Source organism: Pogonomyrmex barbatus, unplaced genomic scaffold, assembly GCF_055798465.1.
Source record: "Pogonomyrmex barbatus isolate J1 unplaced genomic scaffold, ASM5579846v1 scaffold5, whole genome shotgun sequence".
Taxonomy (NCBI): domain Eukaryota; kingdom Metazoa; phylum Arthropoda; class Insecta; order Hymenoptera; family Formicidae; genus Pogonomyrmex; species Pogonomyrmex barbatus.
In genome coordinates this window covers 9,941,742-9,959,444 of record NW_028297149.1, presented here as the reverse complement: position 1 = coordinate 9,959,444, position 17,703 = coordinate 9,941,742, and the positions used below count along the sequence as shown (strand labels likewise).

Sequence of the window (17,703 nt, the reverse complement as noted above, 5' to 3'; positions counted from 1 at the left end):
CTGGATTTATATTTCACTTCTTTCTCTCGTTCTGTAAAGTACTTAATTAAACAGAATCTCTATCGAGTCTCTTTTTAAATTTGAAAAATAAAAATACACGAATATCGTGCAGCAATGAACAACGATTTTTCGGGCGGAAATGCAACCGATCGATTGATATATGCAAATCCTCTTTAAAAGCGACACGTACTCAATGTAATTCTCTTATCGCAATACGGCCGTCCTATTGATGTTGCTCTCAAGGCATTTATTAAGCGACCCGCATCACAATCTCGATTCTAGCTCTAGAGACGTCCGAGCTGGCCGTTACCGAACAGAGGAGATCCTTGTTCCATCCTGCGTGACACGATAATAGCGTTAGAAATTTTATTTTAACAAACTATCCCTAAACGTCTCTTTAAATAGATCTGCAAAGGTCATATAGCAAAATCACAACCATATGACAAACGCAGCTATTAAAAATAGCCTGCCGTAACACGTGTCTCTAGTAAAGACTCTTCCGTGTACCGCAAATAATATCGCGGACATAAGAGATGAAATGATTGCGTTTATAGAGTTGCGTATAGAAATGATTGTCTTCACACTATATCGGTTACTTCAGAATAATTTATAACACGGAAAAAGTAGTTCGGTTGGTTGGATCAAAATTCTGTTGAAAAATGAACAAATCGGAAGTTCCGGTTGAAGTTATCAGAATTCAATTTCAAATAACAAGAATATTATCTTATATTAATTTATTTATTGATGCGTGATGAACGTGACATATCAAATTTACGGTATATTTATTAAATATTGAGAATGACCTAACAAACCTATACAAGTCAAAACGTTTGTTTTTTTTTAACATATTGTTCAGTTTATAATTTTTTATAAATATATACTTAGCACGTACACCTAGCTTGGCTTATATGCTCTTTCTTCACATTATTTAAAATAACAAAATTTCTGATTAATCGAGACAGAAATCTGATAATTTCAATCGGAATTTCTGTTTTCGTTTATTTTTAAACAGAATTTTGGTGCAAGCAACCAAAAAGCAATTTTCTCCGCGTGCAAGTTACGAGATTCGTAGACCCTCATCCGTTCATCAAATTGTGGAGAACGAGAGACGGAGGCACCATAAATCGCAAAATAAAAATCTAACGATAAAAAAAACCATCGATAGAGGCCGGGGAAATAATATGTCGATGACCCGATGAAGGGTGCGTTAGTACGCGATCAGTGCGTTAACGTCAGTCGTTACGCGAAGTTTGATTTCGCAGCGCGTCACGGTATATTCCTATCGCTTCGCATATAGCTCTAATTAATTAACTGAAGCAGTAACGAAGTGCGCGAGGACCACTGCACTCGAATAAGTTAATTTCTCCCCTGTAAACCATAATTGATTACCACGTAACGGACGTGGGATAGATCGGCTAATGTCCATGACGCACAGTTAGCAAGGGTGGTTGAAGAGCCACCGAGGTGGTTACACGTCCGTCCCACGCGCGCATTAATCGACACTAACAAGAACAACTCACCCTCGGACAAAAGTGAGTTCAGCTACCGCCGCGACGTCCGGATTCATATCACGGCGATGACGTTTCGCATCCTCGGTTTGTCAGACTCGTTTTCTCAAGCGGATCGCTAGAAGCGGAAGTGTCTCTCAGGTACGAAGAGTTACCACAGGTACCGGATCACCACTCTGGTCCTCGCCACGGTACCGCCAAAATTCCACCCCGCGATTCGACCTCCTCGTGTCGTCCGGTTACTGGCGCACCGTCACCACTGCGTCCGTAACGTCGCATTCATTTCCGGAACAGTCTCCGGATGTCGTTCAGGATCGATCGATCCGCGAACGCACAAGGTTGCACTCAGGTGATCCTCCGGTGATCGATTCTGTCGGATCGGAGCGGACGCACCGAGCGGATCCACAACGCGCACTGCAACTGAACGCAGGGAGAGCGCCAATCTCGCCGCGACGCACCACCGCGATCAGCTGTCGAGGTGTGCACCTCCGTTCCACCTCCATCCTCTACCGACGACGGAGTGGGTCGAGCCTGAGAGTGGCAGGGTCCAGGGACGTCGGACGGTGCGTCGTTACACCGCTCTAACTTCTCCATTTTCTTTGTCGTCGATTATGACAACGAGAAAACTCACTTGTTTCCAACGTTAGCTGCATACCCCCGATGTTTTTCTTCCTCCTACGGAGAAATGATTTCTGACGAATGCGTATACAAGAATTGCGAAAAAGTCGTGTCCAAGAAAAACGCACCAAACGTGGAAAAATATAGGACGTATTAATCATGCGATATTATTTGTTTCATTTTATTTTGAATCTGTAAAAAAGCAGTTTCTCATTTATTCAGTGCGATTTGCTGATACTTGATACACAAGTTTTATTAATCTTCCTCAAGGAAAAAGATTTATAGCTTTTCTAGTTGTTTTTGCTCCCAGTTTCCTGATTCGGTCTCGGGAATATTTATTTTATTCTACAGATTTTGCATCTTACTTATCGTTATCACGTGCTAAAGTCAAGGATAGTCCTTGTCCTGGTTGTTGAAACATTCATCGTAAAATGTTCATCGTAAATATGTACTTTAGACGATGAAAGATCATTACAATTAATTTAATCGACATTTAGTAACTACCGAGTATATTTAACTTAATTGAGTTTGACGGTGAATTTAATTGCGTTTTACAACAATTAAATTCACTGTTTCTCATTTCGAAGAACAAGAACGATTAATCTTGTTATATATCGTATTAAAAACTCAATGTCAGTTTTTGATATCAAATTTCGGATTTTTTTATAATTTATTATTCATGACATCACTGAATTGAATGGGAATTTTCTTTATCTTCATGTTACAAAAGAGAGAAAACGTGTCTATAAAATTCCTATAACATACTTCCTGCTAACTAGATGATTCAGGATAATGACACGTACAGATTTAAGCAGACTTAGTCAGAACTAGCTCAAATGACTGTGTAAAAAAAAAAGGTGTAAAATATCATTTAAGCTAAATGATAAAAAGTGAAGATACCCGCTGGGTTTATCCATAAAAATAAATGAAGTAATACAGAAGCAAGATAGAAGTAATCATCATTCGACGATTTATTATTGGCGCCTGAATCTAAGTCTCCTGGCTCTTTAAAGTGAACCTGAACAGGGTGACTCTTCCTCGTTGTACACCATTGATCATCGCGCATGTACAACAAAGCGAGGTCGCACCACACAGGCGGAATTCCCATGCACGTTCACTCGAGTATCGACCTTAGGGTAGCCCGACGGAGTGTACTCTAGGAGAGCATGACGAAGAGCGCAGGCAGATCGAGGGGAAACGACGGTAGAAAATAGGAGAGGGAACTGTAATTCCTCGTGCGAGCGAGGAGGAAAGGAAGGAACGAAGGAGAAAGGAGAATGAGCCACCACATGCCGTGGGTCGATACTCTAGCACTGAACTCGCTGGTGTGGTATCCAGTGCGGTTGCACCGACGCGGGTACGGCCGCACCGAGGACGAGAGACCAAAGGCTGTTCGCCTGGCATCCCACAAGCGCGACGAAGAGATACAACCCGTTCATAAGAGAGAGGAATGTGGAAAAACAGAGACTGGAGTCGGACACTTGCACTCGTGAATGAAGATCGAAGTTTGGGTTCGGAGTCTGATGCAAGTGTCGTTTCGCCACGCACGCTATGGTCCATTCCGTTATTTAGTATATTGGCACGTTTTTTTTTTTTTTTTTTATCAATAATTAGGGTTGTTTCATGTAATTTGCGTAATTGGAGTATGGAATTTGGCGAGCCCTTTGAAAGTTATCCCGAACAGTTAAACAATAATTGCAAGACAAATATATTCTGATGGGATGTAATAAAGTTCATTGTATCCTCTATCCTGATATTTGGAAAGTCTTCTTGGAAATTCTTTTCTTATAATTTGAGAGTTATTAAAATAATTGTGTCATAAGACAAGTTTTTACGATGTGTATTCTAGAGCTATCTGAACAATTTTATTGAGACAAAATCTATTCTACCTTCGTACCATTCTGATAGATCAAAGAACTAGAAAATGCGGAAAACATCTGAAATTTTATGATAATTTCTTTACCTCCACGCGAAACATAGTTGGGAATTAATGCGTTCGCACGGCTTGAAAACCGCTGATGATATTTCTAGGAAGTGGATTGTCCTGACAGAAGAAAAATGCAAGGCCTATTGTAGCACGGTTTATCCGTTCAGTTCATAATCCCCGTAATCCCAGTCTTTCCGGGAATTTCACCGTCCGATATCTTATGTGAACTTCCGAACCTTGGACATTTGGTTTTTGTAATGTTATTACTTCGAGCTGCGCAGAACACGCTACTATTTTAAATTCGTCTTTCTGGCGAACTTTGCACCTGTAGTTAAGAATAACATTCTCCATCGTGTAACCTTGAGTCTATCATTAATATAGCGTATTATTGCTAGTCAATCGAAGACGAGAAAACACATGTTTTCCAAATTGGCACTTTGCATACTCGACTGACAAATCTGCGCTGCAGCTTTTTTACTCGAGGAAAACAAAGGTCAACGTAAAAGTATAATTTTACGTTACAACGAATCGATAAAATCGATTTAAATAAAAAATATCAATAAAAATTCTAAATTTTTACAAAGCGACTTGTGTTATCAGGATTTTATTTCTCGATGTTTCGATAACTTTTGCTAAAATTTCTTCACAAAATTGTAATAATTTTATATATCATTTTTATTTAAAATTTTTATCTGACAGCGACAAAAAAAATGAAGCATGTGAATATTGCAGGTAGAAAACGTCGCAGTTTGAGCGAACTTTCTTAGTCGGTTGTTTGTTAAGAGGATCTTTGTAAACTATTTGACAATCCTTTTTATTCAACAAAGGGGTATTAGCTCAAGGATCCTTCGAGTGAGTTAATAAAGCTACTTGCACGAATGTCGGACACAAGAGCCTCAGGTGTTTCTTGATAAGGATGACAGACGCACGTGTGGAGATAGCTAACGCGGATATTCCTGTATTGTAACAATACCTAATGATATCATTCATATCCCTGACTATGGCTCAACATCCGTAATACTAATGCGTATCAAATAAAAGACAACTCGATATAGTAATAGCGATAATCGACCCTGCACCATTGTAAAACGCCATACGAAAAAAAGACATATCAAAAATTTTCTTCAAAATTTGTATTATTTATAATAAATAAATTCAGAAAAAATAATTCAATTAAAATATCAAACGATATTTCGAAAATATGACATCTTATTTCTTAATATAATATTAAGTATTAGATATATTTTTTTCCAATCGTGAATTATATACTCGGACAAAAAGGTTTGCGATGAACGGTAGTTCTTCCTGTTTGTGCTATCAGAATTATTCTGGTATTCAGAGCCCATTCTGTATTTTTTTGTGTGTCTCTTTTAATCAACTGTATCGCCAGAAGCACAGTGCTGGAACGTAAGCGGCGACGTGATTTTCCATGGATGATTCACGGATTGTTTGAAATCATATGTGATTAGTTCCTCGGTTCTCTAGAATTCCGAGAGTCAGGAAGCTCTGTATGATTACAGACGAGAGATCCAAGTTCACGTAGCGATCCCCTCCCTCCCCCCCGCCCCTGTCATCTGACATACATTTCCGCCAGCGGTCTCCGGAAGCGTCATCCTCGGTTGTTCTCGGTGCACGTGCACCCGTCGCGATAGTCTCTATGCTGATTTCATGACTAATGACCTCGATTTCGAGCGTAACGCGATTGTTACGCCTGGCGATCTTTGTCCGCGGCAAATCGCGACATGGATCTCATTGTATATCGGAAGATGATAGAAAAGGCTTTCCGCAATTACGCGATGTCGAACGCATTACGCGCTTCGAAAGGGATCGATTCGCTCGCGCGAAACGAGCAACGGATGCTCGCGAGGATGTTGTACGGTGCGGAGACGCTATCGCAATTACAATTACAGACAGATGCGTTCGCACGCCAAGGCTTTATGTAATCGAGCCGTCTGCTCCTGACGGTTTATCATTAGGAGTCACGCACGAAAATTCTCTAATCGAACATCTCCACGTCACACGTAATCCAAGTAGATGTGAAAATATGTGGAACGTGGAAATTAGGCGCGTGACGCGTTTCCGAGGAAATAATTTTTCAAATTTACAAAGCACGTCTCGAGGTACGGGATATCGGCTATTCTGATTTCGCGTCGTCGTAGCCATTTTGTTATTCAGTCACTTTTCTGATACTTTTTAGTAGAAGCGAACGCTCGTTAACTGTCCATTTCTCTTTTCTCTCGCGTTTTTCCCTGAAAAACGTTTCCCAGGAGCGTGGTGTATATATTGGAAACCTTCGTCCTGATGCATAAAGTGCTCTAGGCGATGTGCATGCTTAGCGAAGTTGACTCACAAGAGAGATGCCGCAAGATTGCCGCACGTCGTAAAGTTTTGTCTGACGTTCAGTGCTACAGAAATTATTTTAATAGGCGCAAGCTGCGGCTGTAATACGTCAAATGTACCGAAATTAGGAGAATCGCGACGGCTGTCTCGTTCGTTAATTTTCACTTGCGCTCATTTTCGTTATTTCTCGGAAACGGTTAATTGTCGGCAAATGGCATTAATTAAAGTCAAGAGAGAGAGAGATTACTTCGAATACTTTCACGAAATGCGAACGTTCTCCGCCAACTTCTCCGGCTGGAAATCGCCTGGCTGAAACGAAGAGCATACGATGAACACGACATCAATTTTGCACAGATTAGAATTGAATAAAGCGTTTAATTCGATCGATCGTTTATCCTTCTCCCTGCCTCGATAACTGATATACCATGGCATTGTCACGGTACACCGAGAAACCGAGCTAAGCGCACATCCTGAACGCAAATCTTTTTCGCAAATCACTTCCGTTCTCCATAATCGGCTGAAAAAAAATCCCTCGGGAACGCGATAGGTATCCCCGTAATTACCTCCTAATCGAGCGACTCGCGGAGAGCGAGGGTTTCAATTTGCGGCACAAAGCAGCTACGCCTTTATGCCGAGAAAACGCAGCCGGAATCACTTTTCTCGACCTCCCTCGCCGCACTTCTCCGCCACCTTTCGTTCTACAGCCATACAGATGTTCTCCTCCCTATTTCTCTTCCCTCTCGCGAATCGCGAGCCGCGAAGCTACACAAATCTAACGTTTCTCTCTCGATTTCCGAGGAACGCGGAGTTTTTACAGAAACCTAAGAGAGGAGAGATACACCGCAATGATTTTCTCGATCATGCGGCCGATCGCACTCGCATCGCATTTCACAAAACAAACGTACGCGTGATTTTCTCTCGCTTTTTCGCTTCGAGTCACGCGAAATTGCCGATTTCCGCAAAAATAAACCGCACGCTGAGAGTTTTACGCAAGAGCTTTGACCAGCGGCTTGCACGTGACATCCCGTCGTACGTCACGTGCGCTATTAATTAACTCTCGAAGATTAAGGGAAACATCTGCTGCTTCGAGAGATATTATCAATTCATAAATTACACCGTGAATTATAAATGCCGCCGGGGAATCGAGATACTCTCGGAAACTGTGACGCTCAATCGTATCGCGGGGAGATATTTCCGAATTTCCGCCATCGATTTCTCATTCGGAGAATTCTGCGCCCGGTCGCATCGCGATCGGAGGATTCGGGTGCGAGAGAGATCTATTATTTGTAAGGTTTTTAAAACAAGAAGGTGAATTATCCGGGATCCTTATTTTACCCTCGCGCCCAGCCTCTCGACCGCGAGTTTTCGTATTGTTTTACACACAACGCGAGATCCGTTTATGGCTCTCTCTCTCGGAGAGACTCGCAAGAATCGGCCGAATCCCGCAGGCGCTCGTTCGCGGACCATTCCGAATATCTGGATAGACCCGGCCATCATCGACCAGCAATCTACCGTGTCCCGACAAGGTTGAGCCAGCGCTATACGGGGCGTCGTACGCGCTCGGTGCAATTGCACTCGGTGCAGCCGCACTCGCCGTGACACTTGGACCGTGAAAGGAGAGTACGAGTTCCACTCCAAAGAGTTAGACACACAAAGATCCTGCCGAGACGTCCCTGGCACGGTCTCTCTCCCTCACTGTTGATATAACTCTGCATCACGGTATTGATAATTACGTAAGCCCAGAAGCATTGTTTCAACCGATATACGAAAGATACAGACGCAGATCAAATGTTTTATCCACAGCAACATTTTACATTCCTCGTAATGCGCTGTGATAAAAATCTCGTGCGCGTAAATAAGTAATAAGAATTTTTGGATATTTATAAATTACAAGACTCATCTGAGACTTTGCGAGAAAAGAGACAAAAATCCGTATTTGTCACTTTTCTACAGAAATATACAGAAATAATTTGCGATGCGTAATCTTCTATTGCAATAAATGTATGCAATATATTATTATGCGCGTTCTCTCGCGTGAGTAACGTTTAATTATTCATCATGTAATTATCACATATACATCATTATCTACGCATATTAATAATGCCAGATAAAACACTTATGTGCAAACGACGTAATAAACATGCGATAAATTGGCAATTGCATCGTTCGGTGCAAGTGCACTCGAAACTTCAACCTGTAAAATAGAAATAGTCAATAAAAAAATTTTTCGATTAAGGCAATATTCTTTTTCATAAAAATAAAATTCTATATAGCATCTCATTATTGCGTTCTTATAATCCTATTTATAAAAACGTATCTCATTATTCTTTCCAATATTAAAACAATGCCTCATTATGTGCATCATTTATTCTAGTTTTATATGTGTAGTAGATTTTACTAAAACGGGAGCTATTAAAATGTGTAATTATGTAATGAAATATTATATATTTTTAATGAATATACTCACTGATCTGTAATTGATTGTTTAAATTATGCACATGCCGATTATTTTTTACTCATAATTTTTTTTTAATTCTAATATCAATTTCCTAATAATCATATTTAAATTTATAAAAATGAGTATAATATGCAGTATAAAATTATTGATTCAATTCTTAATGTAGATCTCTATCAAAAGTGAATTATAAACTTCATTAAAAAGAAAAAATTCATCTATACTTTAATAATTACGTATGTGAAAATCGTAGCAAATAAGAAAAAAGTAGTATGTGATTTATCGAATTGCGATAATCTAAGCATTCCTAAAAAACAAATATTAGCCTGGAACGTTTGATTAAAATGCTATCATGGCTCTATTATTATTCATAATTCAAATTTATCGCTTCGAGAGAAATTTAAAGTGATGTTAATGGAAAGTACGCGTCATTACAGAATAAATTAAATAATATAAAAAGAGATAAATCAAATATGCATGGAATAAAAAAATCAATTTTCCGCATGTTAAATCAACTAATTTTAATTTTCTTTTGTATTTTTATATTCAATTGTATTTTTTTTAATGATTATATGAAATATGAGAGTCTAGTTTCATTTGATAGTTGAATGTATCAAAGGAAAATATAACTTAATAAATTCATATTAAAAAAACCCATATAAAAAAAAAATCAAATAAAGAATTAAAATTATTAAAAAAGAAATAAACATTAAATGGCACTTAATGTGTTCTAATAATAATAAAGAAATGAATAAAATATTGTAAACTAAGTACTTATTCAAATATTTGTCAGGTCACAAAATTTATAACGACAGTCGACAATGTTAATAATACTCTTCAATTATCTTTGAATCTCTAATGCTCGATTCCACCAACATAGATTTACTTTATTTCTTAGAATTAGAAAATTCTTAGAACTAGAAAAAGATGAAGAGTAAGTTGAACCGAGATTAAAATTAATCTACGTTGATAGAATCGAGGATAAGAGATTCTGTTGATGGTTTTGACAATTTACTCGCGATCAATGATTTTTAATAGCATCTTGTCGGCGTTGAAAGAGTCAAATCTGAGCCAGCAGAAGTGCAAGTTGAAGAGATCGAGATCTGTCATTCCTGTCGTAAGGTGGCAACAGCTGTTTGTTCGCACACCTTTGACAGTCGGTACGCATAACGTTCAACGGGTTGCGACAGTGCAGGCGTTCGGAAAGTAAATTTTACGTAATTTTAACCGCTTTTTTTTCTCCTTTGATTGATCTTTTTTGTTGCGCACGCGAAGGAAAACATGTAAGATTTAAGGTATTCTATTCATTAAAAAAACTTGTATTATAGACTGATCTTCAAATGACAGTTTTTTTATTTCCATGTATTACAATATTATTATACACTGTGAATTATAAATCAGAGAAATTTCTGAGAGATCCAAGAAGTATTAAGAACTCTAACTCTTATTGTTAAGTCTTACTCATTTTATTATTGTTACATAGTGAGAATCAAATTCAACTGAATTGAGCTAATTATTGACAAATAGCCGAGGGAAACTCGGAAGGACTTTGCGCCTTATTTTTGGTTTATAAAGTTCATAAACTTGTTTAATACTTTTTGAAGTTAAGGAATTATCAGATTTGAGAAAATGGATTTTGAGAATGTTTACTGATATTGCTCCATTTTGGCAATATCATTGGCTTTATTTTGACAATAGTTACTAAAAACTTTTAATGCTAGAAACGCTCATGTTAAACGATTACAAAGTACTCACGAAAATGGGAGGCGCGGCGAAATTTATCGCGTACCACGTCGAGAAACGCACCTTGCCATGATGAATAATGCACGGCGTGGTCGTGCCGCGCGAGTTTTTTCTCAAGAGCTTTCTTCTTCACGATTTAATGGCCATCATTCCAGAAGTAGAGTCGATTTGGCCAGCATCAGCAGTAATCTCAAGCATTTCGTAAGAGACGGAAAAATTAACGGAGCCGACTAGATTTATATTCAGAATTCTTATTGTTCAGTGCGCACGACAGTCTGCGTGACAGTTCTGTCTGATAGCTGTTTATATTCCCGATTTCCTTCTAATATCCAGTTGGTCCCTCTCCTTTATTCCTTATAGTCGTTTTAGACACGCGATCGAACACTTATTTGAAAATCGCGAACTTGCACGTGCTTATTGCGTTCAAGTCGCGTTCACGATCCTCCAAACGAGTTTCTCGTTGAGAAGAGAGTTTCCCTCGATTGATTTGAATGAAACCGGTCCGCAATGAGACCCCTCCGAACCTATTTGCGTTAGAGATTACAAGCGCAGAAAATACCAGATGTACATACATCGAGTATCTGTCTCGCGAAACAGTTCATCCGTTCATCCTGAAGAACGGAGTATACGAGCTCCTTCACACCTCAGTGAACAACTCTCGGTGATGCGCTCTGCGTGTTCGCCGATTTTTAATTCGCGCGGCGTCGAGAGACGCGGGGAGGATTAAAGATTGCGCGCAATAAACAAGCGGCATTATCGCGTGGCGTTGGCGTGCAAGCGGGACGGGGAGTCGGCGGCACAGGATGTGCGCGCAAGAGAGAGGCGGAAGGCGGAGGTGAGAGAGAGAAAGAGAGAGAGAGAGAGAGAGAGAGAGAGAGAGAGAGAGAGAGAGAGACAGAGAGGGGGTGAGCGAGATACGCGCGCGCGAGAGAGAAAGAGGGAACGGGTCGGAGGGCACAGTGCCGCGATGTGGGACAGTTGTGATGAGAGCGAGTGCGGGGAGTTGAATTCGACGAGGACGACGACTGATCGCGCGAGGCCCGAGATGTTCGAGCCCACGGAGCAGGGAAAGGTAAGCGGGTTTATCCCTGGTTCTTTCCTCCCGACATCGCCCGAGGAACGGCGCATCGCGCGGAATGCACGGGGCGTCCGCACGGGCGCGATTACGCTCCGCGTGCGGTCATACGAAATGACATTTCCGAATGCATCCGCCCACATGTGCGTCGCGTGATTTGCGATTTCCCCGAAACTCGATATCCCCGAGGGGATCACGCTGTCGCGATCTCGGCACGCGAGATCGATTAAGATCGAGAACGCCTGTGCGATTCGACCAAGTGGTTCGCTCTCCTGAGTCTTTTTCGCTTCTGGACGGAGAGGTTAGGTACGCCGCTCGATCTTTGGCGTCTCGCGAATGACAAGATCGTGCGAGAACTCGCGCGGGTATTTTTTGCTTCACGTTAGTAAAATTTGAGATACAACTTGTGTTTTGATATTTTATAATTTGATGATGGATGAATTACTGATGGTTTGTTGCTTTTGATTACGTCAGACATTCACTGTAACGTTCATAAATTATAGCCGCTGTTACATCTTTGCGAGATGTTTCTTGAGAAATCTCTCATTATTTTTTATTGATCTAGGATCTCTGCATCCATACGGGGGTCGTACTTCGTGGGGCAAATGCTAGAGAAGACGAGGTTCACAGTTCAGGAACGCTTAATATCGTGGAATACGTAAGATTCTATTTTTGTTGTTATATGTATGTAAATATGTCAAAGATGATATCTTTCTACTGCAGAGTTTTGGCAAATGTATAGAATGGAAACCTGTAGAAGATTCTGTAGTATCGGAATGTCAAGATCAGGATCCAGAATGGTCTCTAGTGGATACACATACAAGGAGGACTCGTACGAATTCGGAAGGTCCAGACTCCCTTGGACGTACGAGAACCGTTAAAATATTGTTTTCTGAGTTAAAGTCATTTCGCGTGAATCACGGTGGGCAGCAGCTCATATTTATGCAGAGGGATGGTACCACCTATGTTGCCTTCTTTCAGCTGGCCAATGCTGAAAGTTTTATTAATTCACTAAAAGGATTTATCAAATTTGTAAAATCGCGCTTTGACAAGAACTTGTATCTAGTACTGGACGAAGTAGAAACTGTATTGAAGAAATCATTTGCCGAGTTGGATTTATTTCAAGAAAACACTTCTGATTATGTATGGAAATTTGTGAAAAATTTGCACAATCGCCCTTATGAAACGACAATGGAGGCATTCAGCAAACTTGCAGATATCTGGTGTAAGAAAAAAATGATGATAATTGTTATATGTCATATATCATAATAAATGAAAGAGTTCATACATATATTGTTTGTAATATTATAGTGTATAAAGAACCAGTGAAACGACCAGTTGAAGAAGCAGTTGCTGATTTATTAAATCAGTCTCTTACAATCAATCCTGACCCGCGTGTATCTGTATCTATAGCATCCGGTGAAGAATATGAAGTAATTGGAGTTGGAGTGGACTTACCTCCTCGACCACCATGCCCACGTGGTAATACATTTAGAAATTATTTCAATAACTAGGATATAATATTTTTAATTATATGTAATTATATCTTTTATATATATTCATTTTTTAATTGATAAGATGTTTAAATAAAAATTATTTATAAAAATTATTTAGGTGCGCCATTGACACAAGAACAATGGGCTAAATATAAAGACCCAGAAGGAAGAATTAATAACCCTGAAGTTATCAAAGAAATTATCTTTCGAGGGGTATATATCTAAAGATTATTTTTATTTTATTTAAAAACAATAATAAAAATGAACTTGTAATATAAGATATATTTATAATAATTTACTAGGGTATTTGTCCGTCGCTACGTTTTGAAGTATGGAAATTTTTATTGAATTACTATCCATGGAAGTCAACACATAACGAAAGATTAGAACTTAAGAGGAAAAAGACTGATGAGTATTTCACGATGAAATTGCAATGGCGTACATTCACGCCCGCGCAAGAGAGTCGATTTTCTGATTATAGGGAACGAAAAAGTTTGATAGGTAATTATAGCAGAAAAAAAGTTTTATAAAAAAATGCAATATGTATTTTTTTAATTAAGAATTATGCATTTTTTAAATAATATTTTAATAATATTTTAATAATATTTCAGAAAAGGATGTTAACAGGACAGATAGAACGCACCCTTATTATTCGGGGGATAATAATCCACACTTAGAACAATTGTATGATATACTCATGACCTATGTAATGTACAATTTTGATTTAGGATATGTTCAGGGTATGAGTGATCTTCTTAGTCCTATTTTGTTTTTAATGGATAACGAAGTAGACGCGTTTTGGTGTTTTGTTGGATTCATGGATAAAGTGGTAAGTTTGATATTTTTTTGTATCATATTACTGTGTCAATATTTACAAATAATTTTTATTATCTTAAAACAGAGCACTAATTTTGAGATGGATCAGAAAGGCATGAAGGCACAACTATGTCAATTATATACATTATTGTGCACTACGGAACCACAACTGGCATACTATTTAAACAGACATGATTCTGGCAACATGTTTTTTTGCTTTCGCTGGTTGTTGGTATTATTCAAGCGAGAATTTAGCGCAATCGATATATTGAAATTATGGGAGATCTTATGGACCGATTTACCTTGTAAAAACTTTCATTTGCTCGTATGTGCAGCTATTTTGGACACGGAGAAAAATATTTTAATAGAGAATAATTACGGATTTACGGAAATTTTAAAGGTAACTAAAAGCATTTTTCAATGTAGCAACACAAGATGTCTGTCGAAATCTAAATATATTGTAATATTATTGTCTACAGCATATAAACGACTTGTCACTTCATATCGAATTGCCTTGGACGATCTCTAAAGCGGAAGGTATTTATTATCAGCTGATGTCTGTGGAACATCAGATTCCTGATGACGTCCGTGTAATTATCGGATTAGAACCGTTGCATAAACCGTCATCGACGAATGGAAGCGATGACGAGGCGTCGAGTAATAACGTCCGAGCTAACGGACCTCGTAACAATTCGAGGAGAAATAGTTCAAGCAGCGCTAATGTTAAACTAGGCGATGACGAAGTATCATTTGAACGTGGTTTGAACTTGTCGTACATGTGAAGTCAGGACTGGACCTTTATAATCATTCATTAACAGAAAGCTGGTTGAAAGTCTGTACAAACGAAAAATATAGTATGTGTTGCAATCTTTGAACCTTCAAACAGGTCTTTCATATTAACTTATAGTTTGAAAATATTAGTTGATCTTATATTTTAAATGTATTATCGACAATAATTTTCACGCAGCTTTCAACGAAATGATATCGACACTTCGAAAGGGAACGTAAAAGTACGTTCTTAAATATGTATCGATCAAATTTCTTTCAATTGAATCGTAGGTGTAATCATTTCTCTTTTGCTTTAAACGTGTGATTGACTGATTGTGATCGAGATTGAAATTCTAAACCATGAAATGTAAATGTAATCGATACGTTTCGAAAAATAACTAATGGTAGTGTTGAATTTTGAGATATTTATAACACTTGCTGCGTGTACAGAGACGAAGATTATAATCATTGTGCGTGCAAATATTTTAGCGCGAAGAAGAACTCGCGACGATTGTGATTGCGCAATGTCTGCGGAAACGAAATAAAGACATCATCAGACCTTGATAAGTGTTATATACGCGTAACTCTCACTTAAGTTATAGTCTCTTTTCTAGATTTGTATAAAGCTTCACTGTACATTTCTAATAAAAGAAAATCACCTATTTAATCTTTCATACACTCCTGGCGTGCGATTTTCTCGTTTCTCCTAATCGATCTGAAAATAATTGAAAACATAGAAATTAATAAAAAAAATTTTATCGAGAGATACGAATTTGTTAGAAAATTTTTCTGATATCGTTGATTTATTCATTTATTAGAGATGTGCGAATCAAGTATTTTTATACTAAATTGAATCGAATCTCATTTTTTTTCGAAGCCGAATTGAATCGACAATTTCATTCAAATCGAATTGTTAAAAACAACTTTTAATCAACATAATGTTATTGTAAAATTGCGCACATAAAATTATGCGCACATATGCATAAAATGGAATGCGCTTGTCCTTTCAAAAAACAGTCGCATTCTTGTTCCTAATGAAAAATTGATTTATAAGATTGTCAATATATGTAATTTATATTTCAATCTTCTGAATTCGAATCTGAATAATTCAAGTTTGAATTATTTTGATTATTATTTATGTTTATATTAATTTATGTTAATTTTAATTTTAGTTAATTTATTTATTTTTTTCTAATTCTTATAACTTTAAAAAATAAAAAGTAAAACTAAAATGATATTGAAATTAATCTACATTGGTAGGAATGAACATTCAGATATTGCTCCGAAAACGTAGGAGAGAACTTTTTCGTTCAGATTCCATCATTTCACGTCGGATGGCGGATATGTGGAGTTCCGACATAAACAATGATGGATCCATCGAGTAGACTCACAGCTGAATAACTCAGCTGTCATAGAAAAAAAGCTCCAACGGGGTATGGAATTTGCCGCTGCGAAACGGCACGGGAAGTGGAGGAGGAAGCGATACCTGAGGAAACGACTACGCGAGCGGATCAAGATTGAGGTTAAGTCGAAGCACTGGAGAGTCTTCCCCAAATATGACACACGAGACACACGAGAGACGTTAACGACGGACACGATGCAGGCCGACGCGTTCTGGAAGAATTACACAGTGGCTCAGGAATGGCAAAAACGGTAGATTCACGAGGAAATAACATTCATAGAGAATCATCAATAATCAAAATAGTCTCTTCTTGCAGACATAACATAACCTGGTGGAGATCACGTTGTGTCGCTCTCGAACACGAGAACAAAATACTGCGTGACAAGGTGAGATTCTTGGCTCAGCGTCGCGACTATTGTGATAATCGGCAGAATAATCATAACGTAAAGGCCAACAATGACAGCGATGCTCGACGAGGAAACCATGTGGAATTTGTTTCCAATGACGAGGATTTTGAATTCACGATAACCGAGGATATGCTGAACTTTTTTGAGACGAGCGAAAGGCACAAGCGAGAATTGCGACAGAAACGTAGATCCAAGGCCGCGCACGAGAAAAAAGTTTCGCCTCGTGTCTCGGAAGAAGAAACGCCCATCGTCGGCGGTGCCGAGAGCATCCAAAGGAGAAAGAAGGAAGCTGACTTGCTATATGGTGAAGTCAGTTCCAAGATATTGGCGATGGAAGCCTCTCTGCAGAGTAAAGTGAATCAATATGAAGATACAAATAATCCTCAGTATTGGCCGAATATTCCTTTGAATTTTTGAAATGATTCAATTAGTATCTTATATTGAAATCCATATATTCTAAATATTTTCAAAATAAATTCCCTTTTTTATGAATAGTAAGACAACGTTAATCATCTTCCGTGTTTCGTTTTGAATCCAACATTTCTCTGCTAGTGTAAGAAGCGACCGGCAAGTGGCGCCACCTTAACGTTTTCGTACCTTTTAGATATAATTCTGCAATGCAGATGGAACTGCATAACATTAACTCGAAACATTCATATTTCTCTGTAAGATATTTGAAAATTTTTTATTCTCTTACATTTTGATAATAGTTAATTTTAATGCAGTCCAGTGCAATGATAAAAAAACAGGCCCTATATATAAGAATAATATAATACATAACATGTAATAATATTATTATGCATTATACGCGTTTTATGTTAAACTTGAATGCAATATGGGCTTAATCTTAATATTGCTTACTATAACTTATTTTTCTTAATTAAAGAAAGGTCATTTCTCAGACTTTAGTTTCCGATAAAAAAAATCTTTTAAATATTCATCTACAAATATAACATGTATTCATTACGAAGGTATGCAATCATTGAGAATTCAAATTATATTTTTTAATGACTTTCAGGTTTTCTCATATGACCATTTTATCCTTATTATACAAATATATACATGAATTTTCAAGACGAACAATTGACTGGTCTCTCAGTAATGATTTTCAGCAACATTTCTTCGCCATAATTATCGCCATAATCTAA

The 17,703-nt window shown here is 38.2% G+C and overlaps 3 protein-coding genes across 5 annotated transcripts in view; 2 read left to right on the top strand and 1 right to left on the bottom strand.

Moving 5' to 3' along the window:
* The window catches only part of Atet (ABC transporter expressed in trachea), a 29,302-nt gene extending 17,897 nt beyond the window's left edge, over window positions 1–11,405 (bottom strand). The window contains exon 1 of one of the 2 annotated variants that reach the window (XM_089081640.1): window positions 10,655–11,405. The gene's annotated coding sequence lies outside the window, so the exon portion shown is untranslated. Of the gene's footprint in view, window positions 1–1,520; window positions 2,479–10,654 lie in introns of those variants that run through there. The other variant, XM_011639207.3, reaches the window with a different exon arrangement.
* Window positions 11,406–11,493: 88 nt separating this feature from the next.
* Tbc1d15-17 (TBC1 domain family member 15/17) lies at window positions 11,494–15,424 on the top strand. Of its 2 annotated transcripts, none has more exons than XM_011639205.3 (9): window positions 11,494–11,663; window positions 12,232–12,324; window positions 12,390–12,891; window positions 12,978–13,148; window positions 13,281–13,375; window positions 13,465–13,663; window positions 13,774–13,991; window positions 14,064–14,378; window positions 14,458–15,424. In XM_011639205.3, the coding sequence occupies exons 1-9, from the start codon at window positions 11,559–11,561 to the stop codon at window positions 14,758–14,760; spliced, it is 2,001 nt and encodes a 666-aa protein (XP_011637507.1). In that variant the 5' UTR covers window positions 11,494–11,558; the 3' UTR covers window positions 14,761–15,424. The 2 variants fall into 2 exon arrangements, with proteins under 2 accessions (XP_011637507.1, XP_011637508.1); XM_011639206.2 differs by lacking the exon at window positions 11,494–11,663 and adding an exon at window positions 11,713–12,116.
* Window positions 15,425–16,060: 636 nt separating this feature from the next.
* Window positions 16,061–17,058, top strand: LOC105427467 (uncharacterized protein F10E9.5). Its single transcript, XM_011639204.2, has 2 exons — window positions 16,061–16,399; window positions 16,465–17,058. Exons 1-2 carry the CDS (start codon window positions 16,182–16,184, stop codon window positions 16,970–16,972), a joined length of 726 nt encoding a protein of 241 aa, XP_011637506.2. The 5' UTR covers window positions 16,061–16,181; the 3' UTR covers window positions 16,973–17,058.
* Window positions 17,059–17,703: the final 645 nt, after the last annotated feature.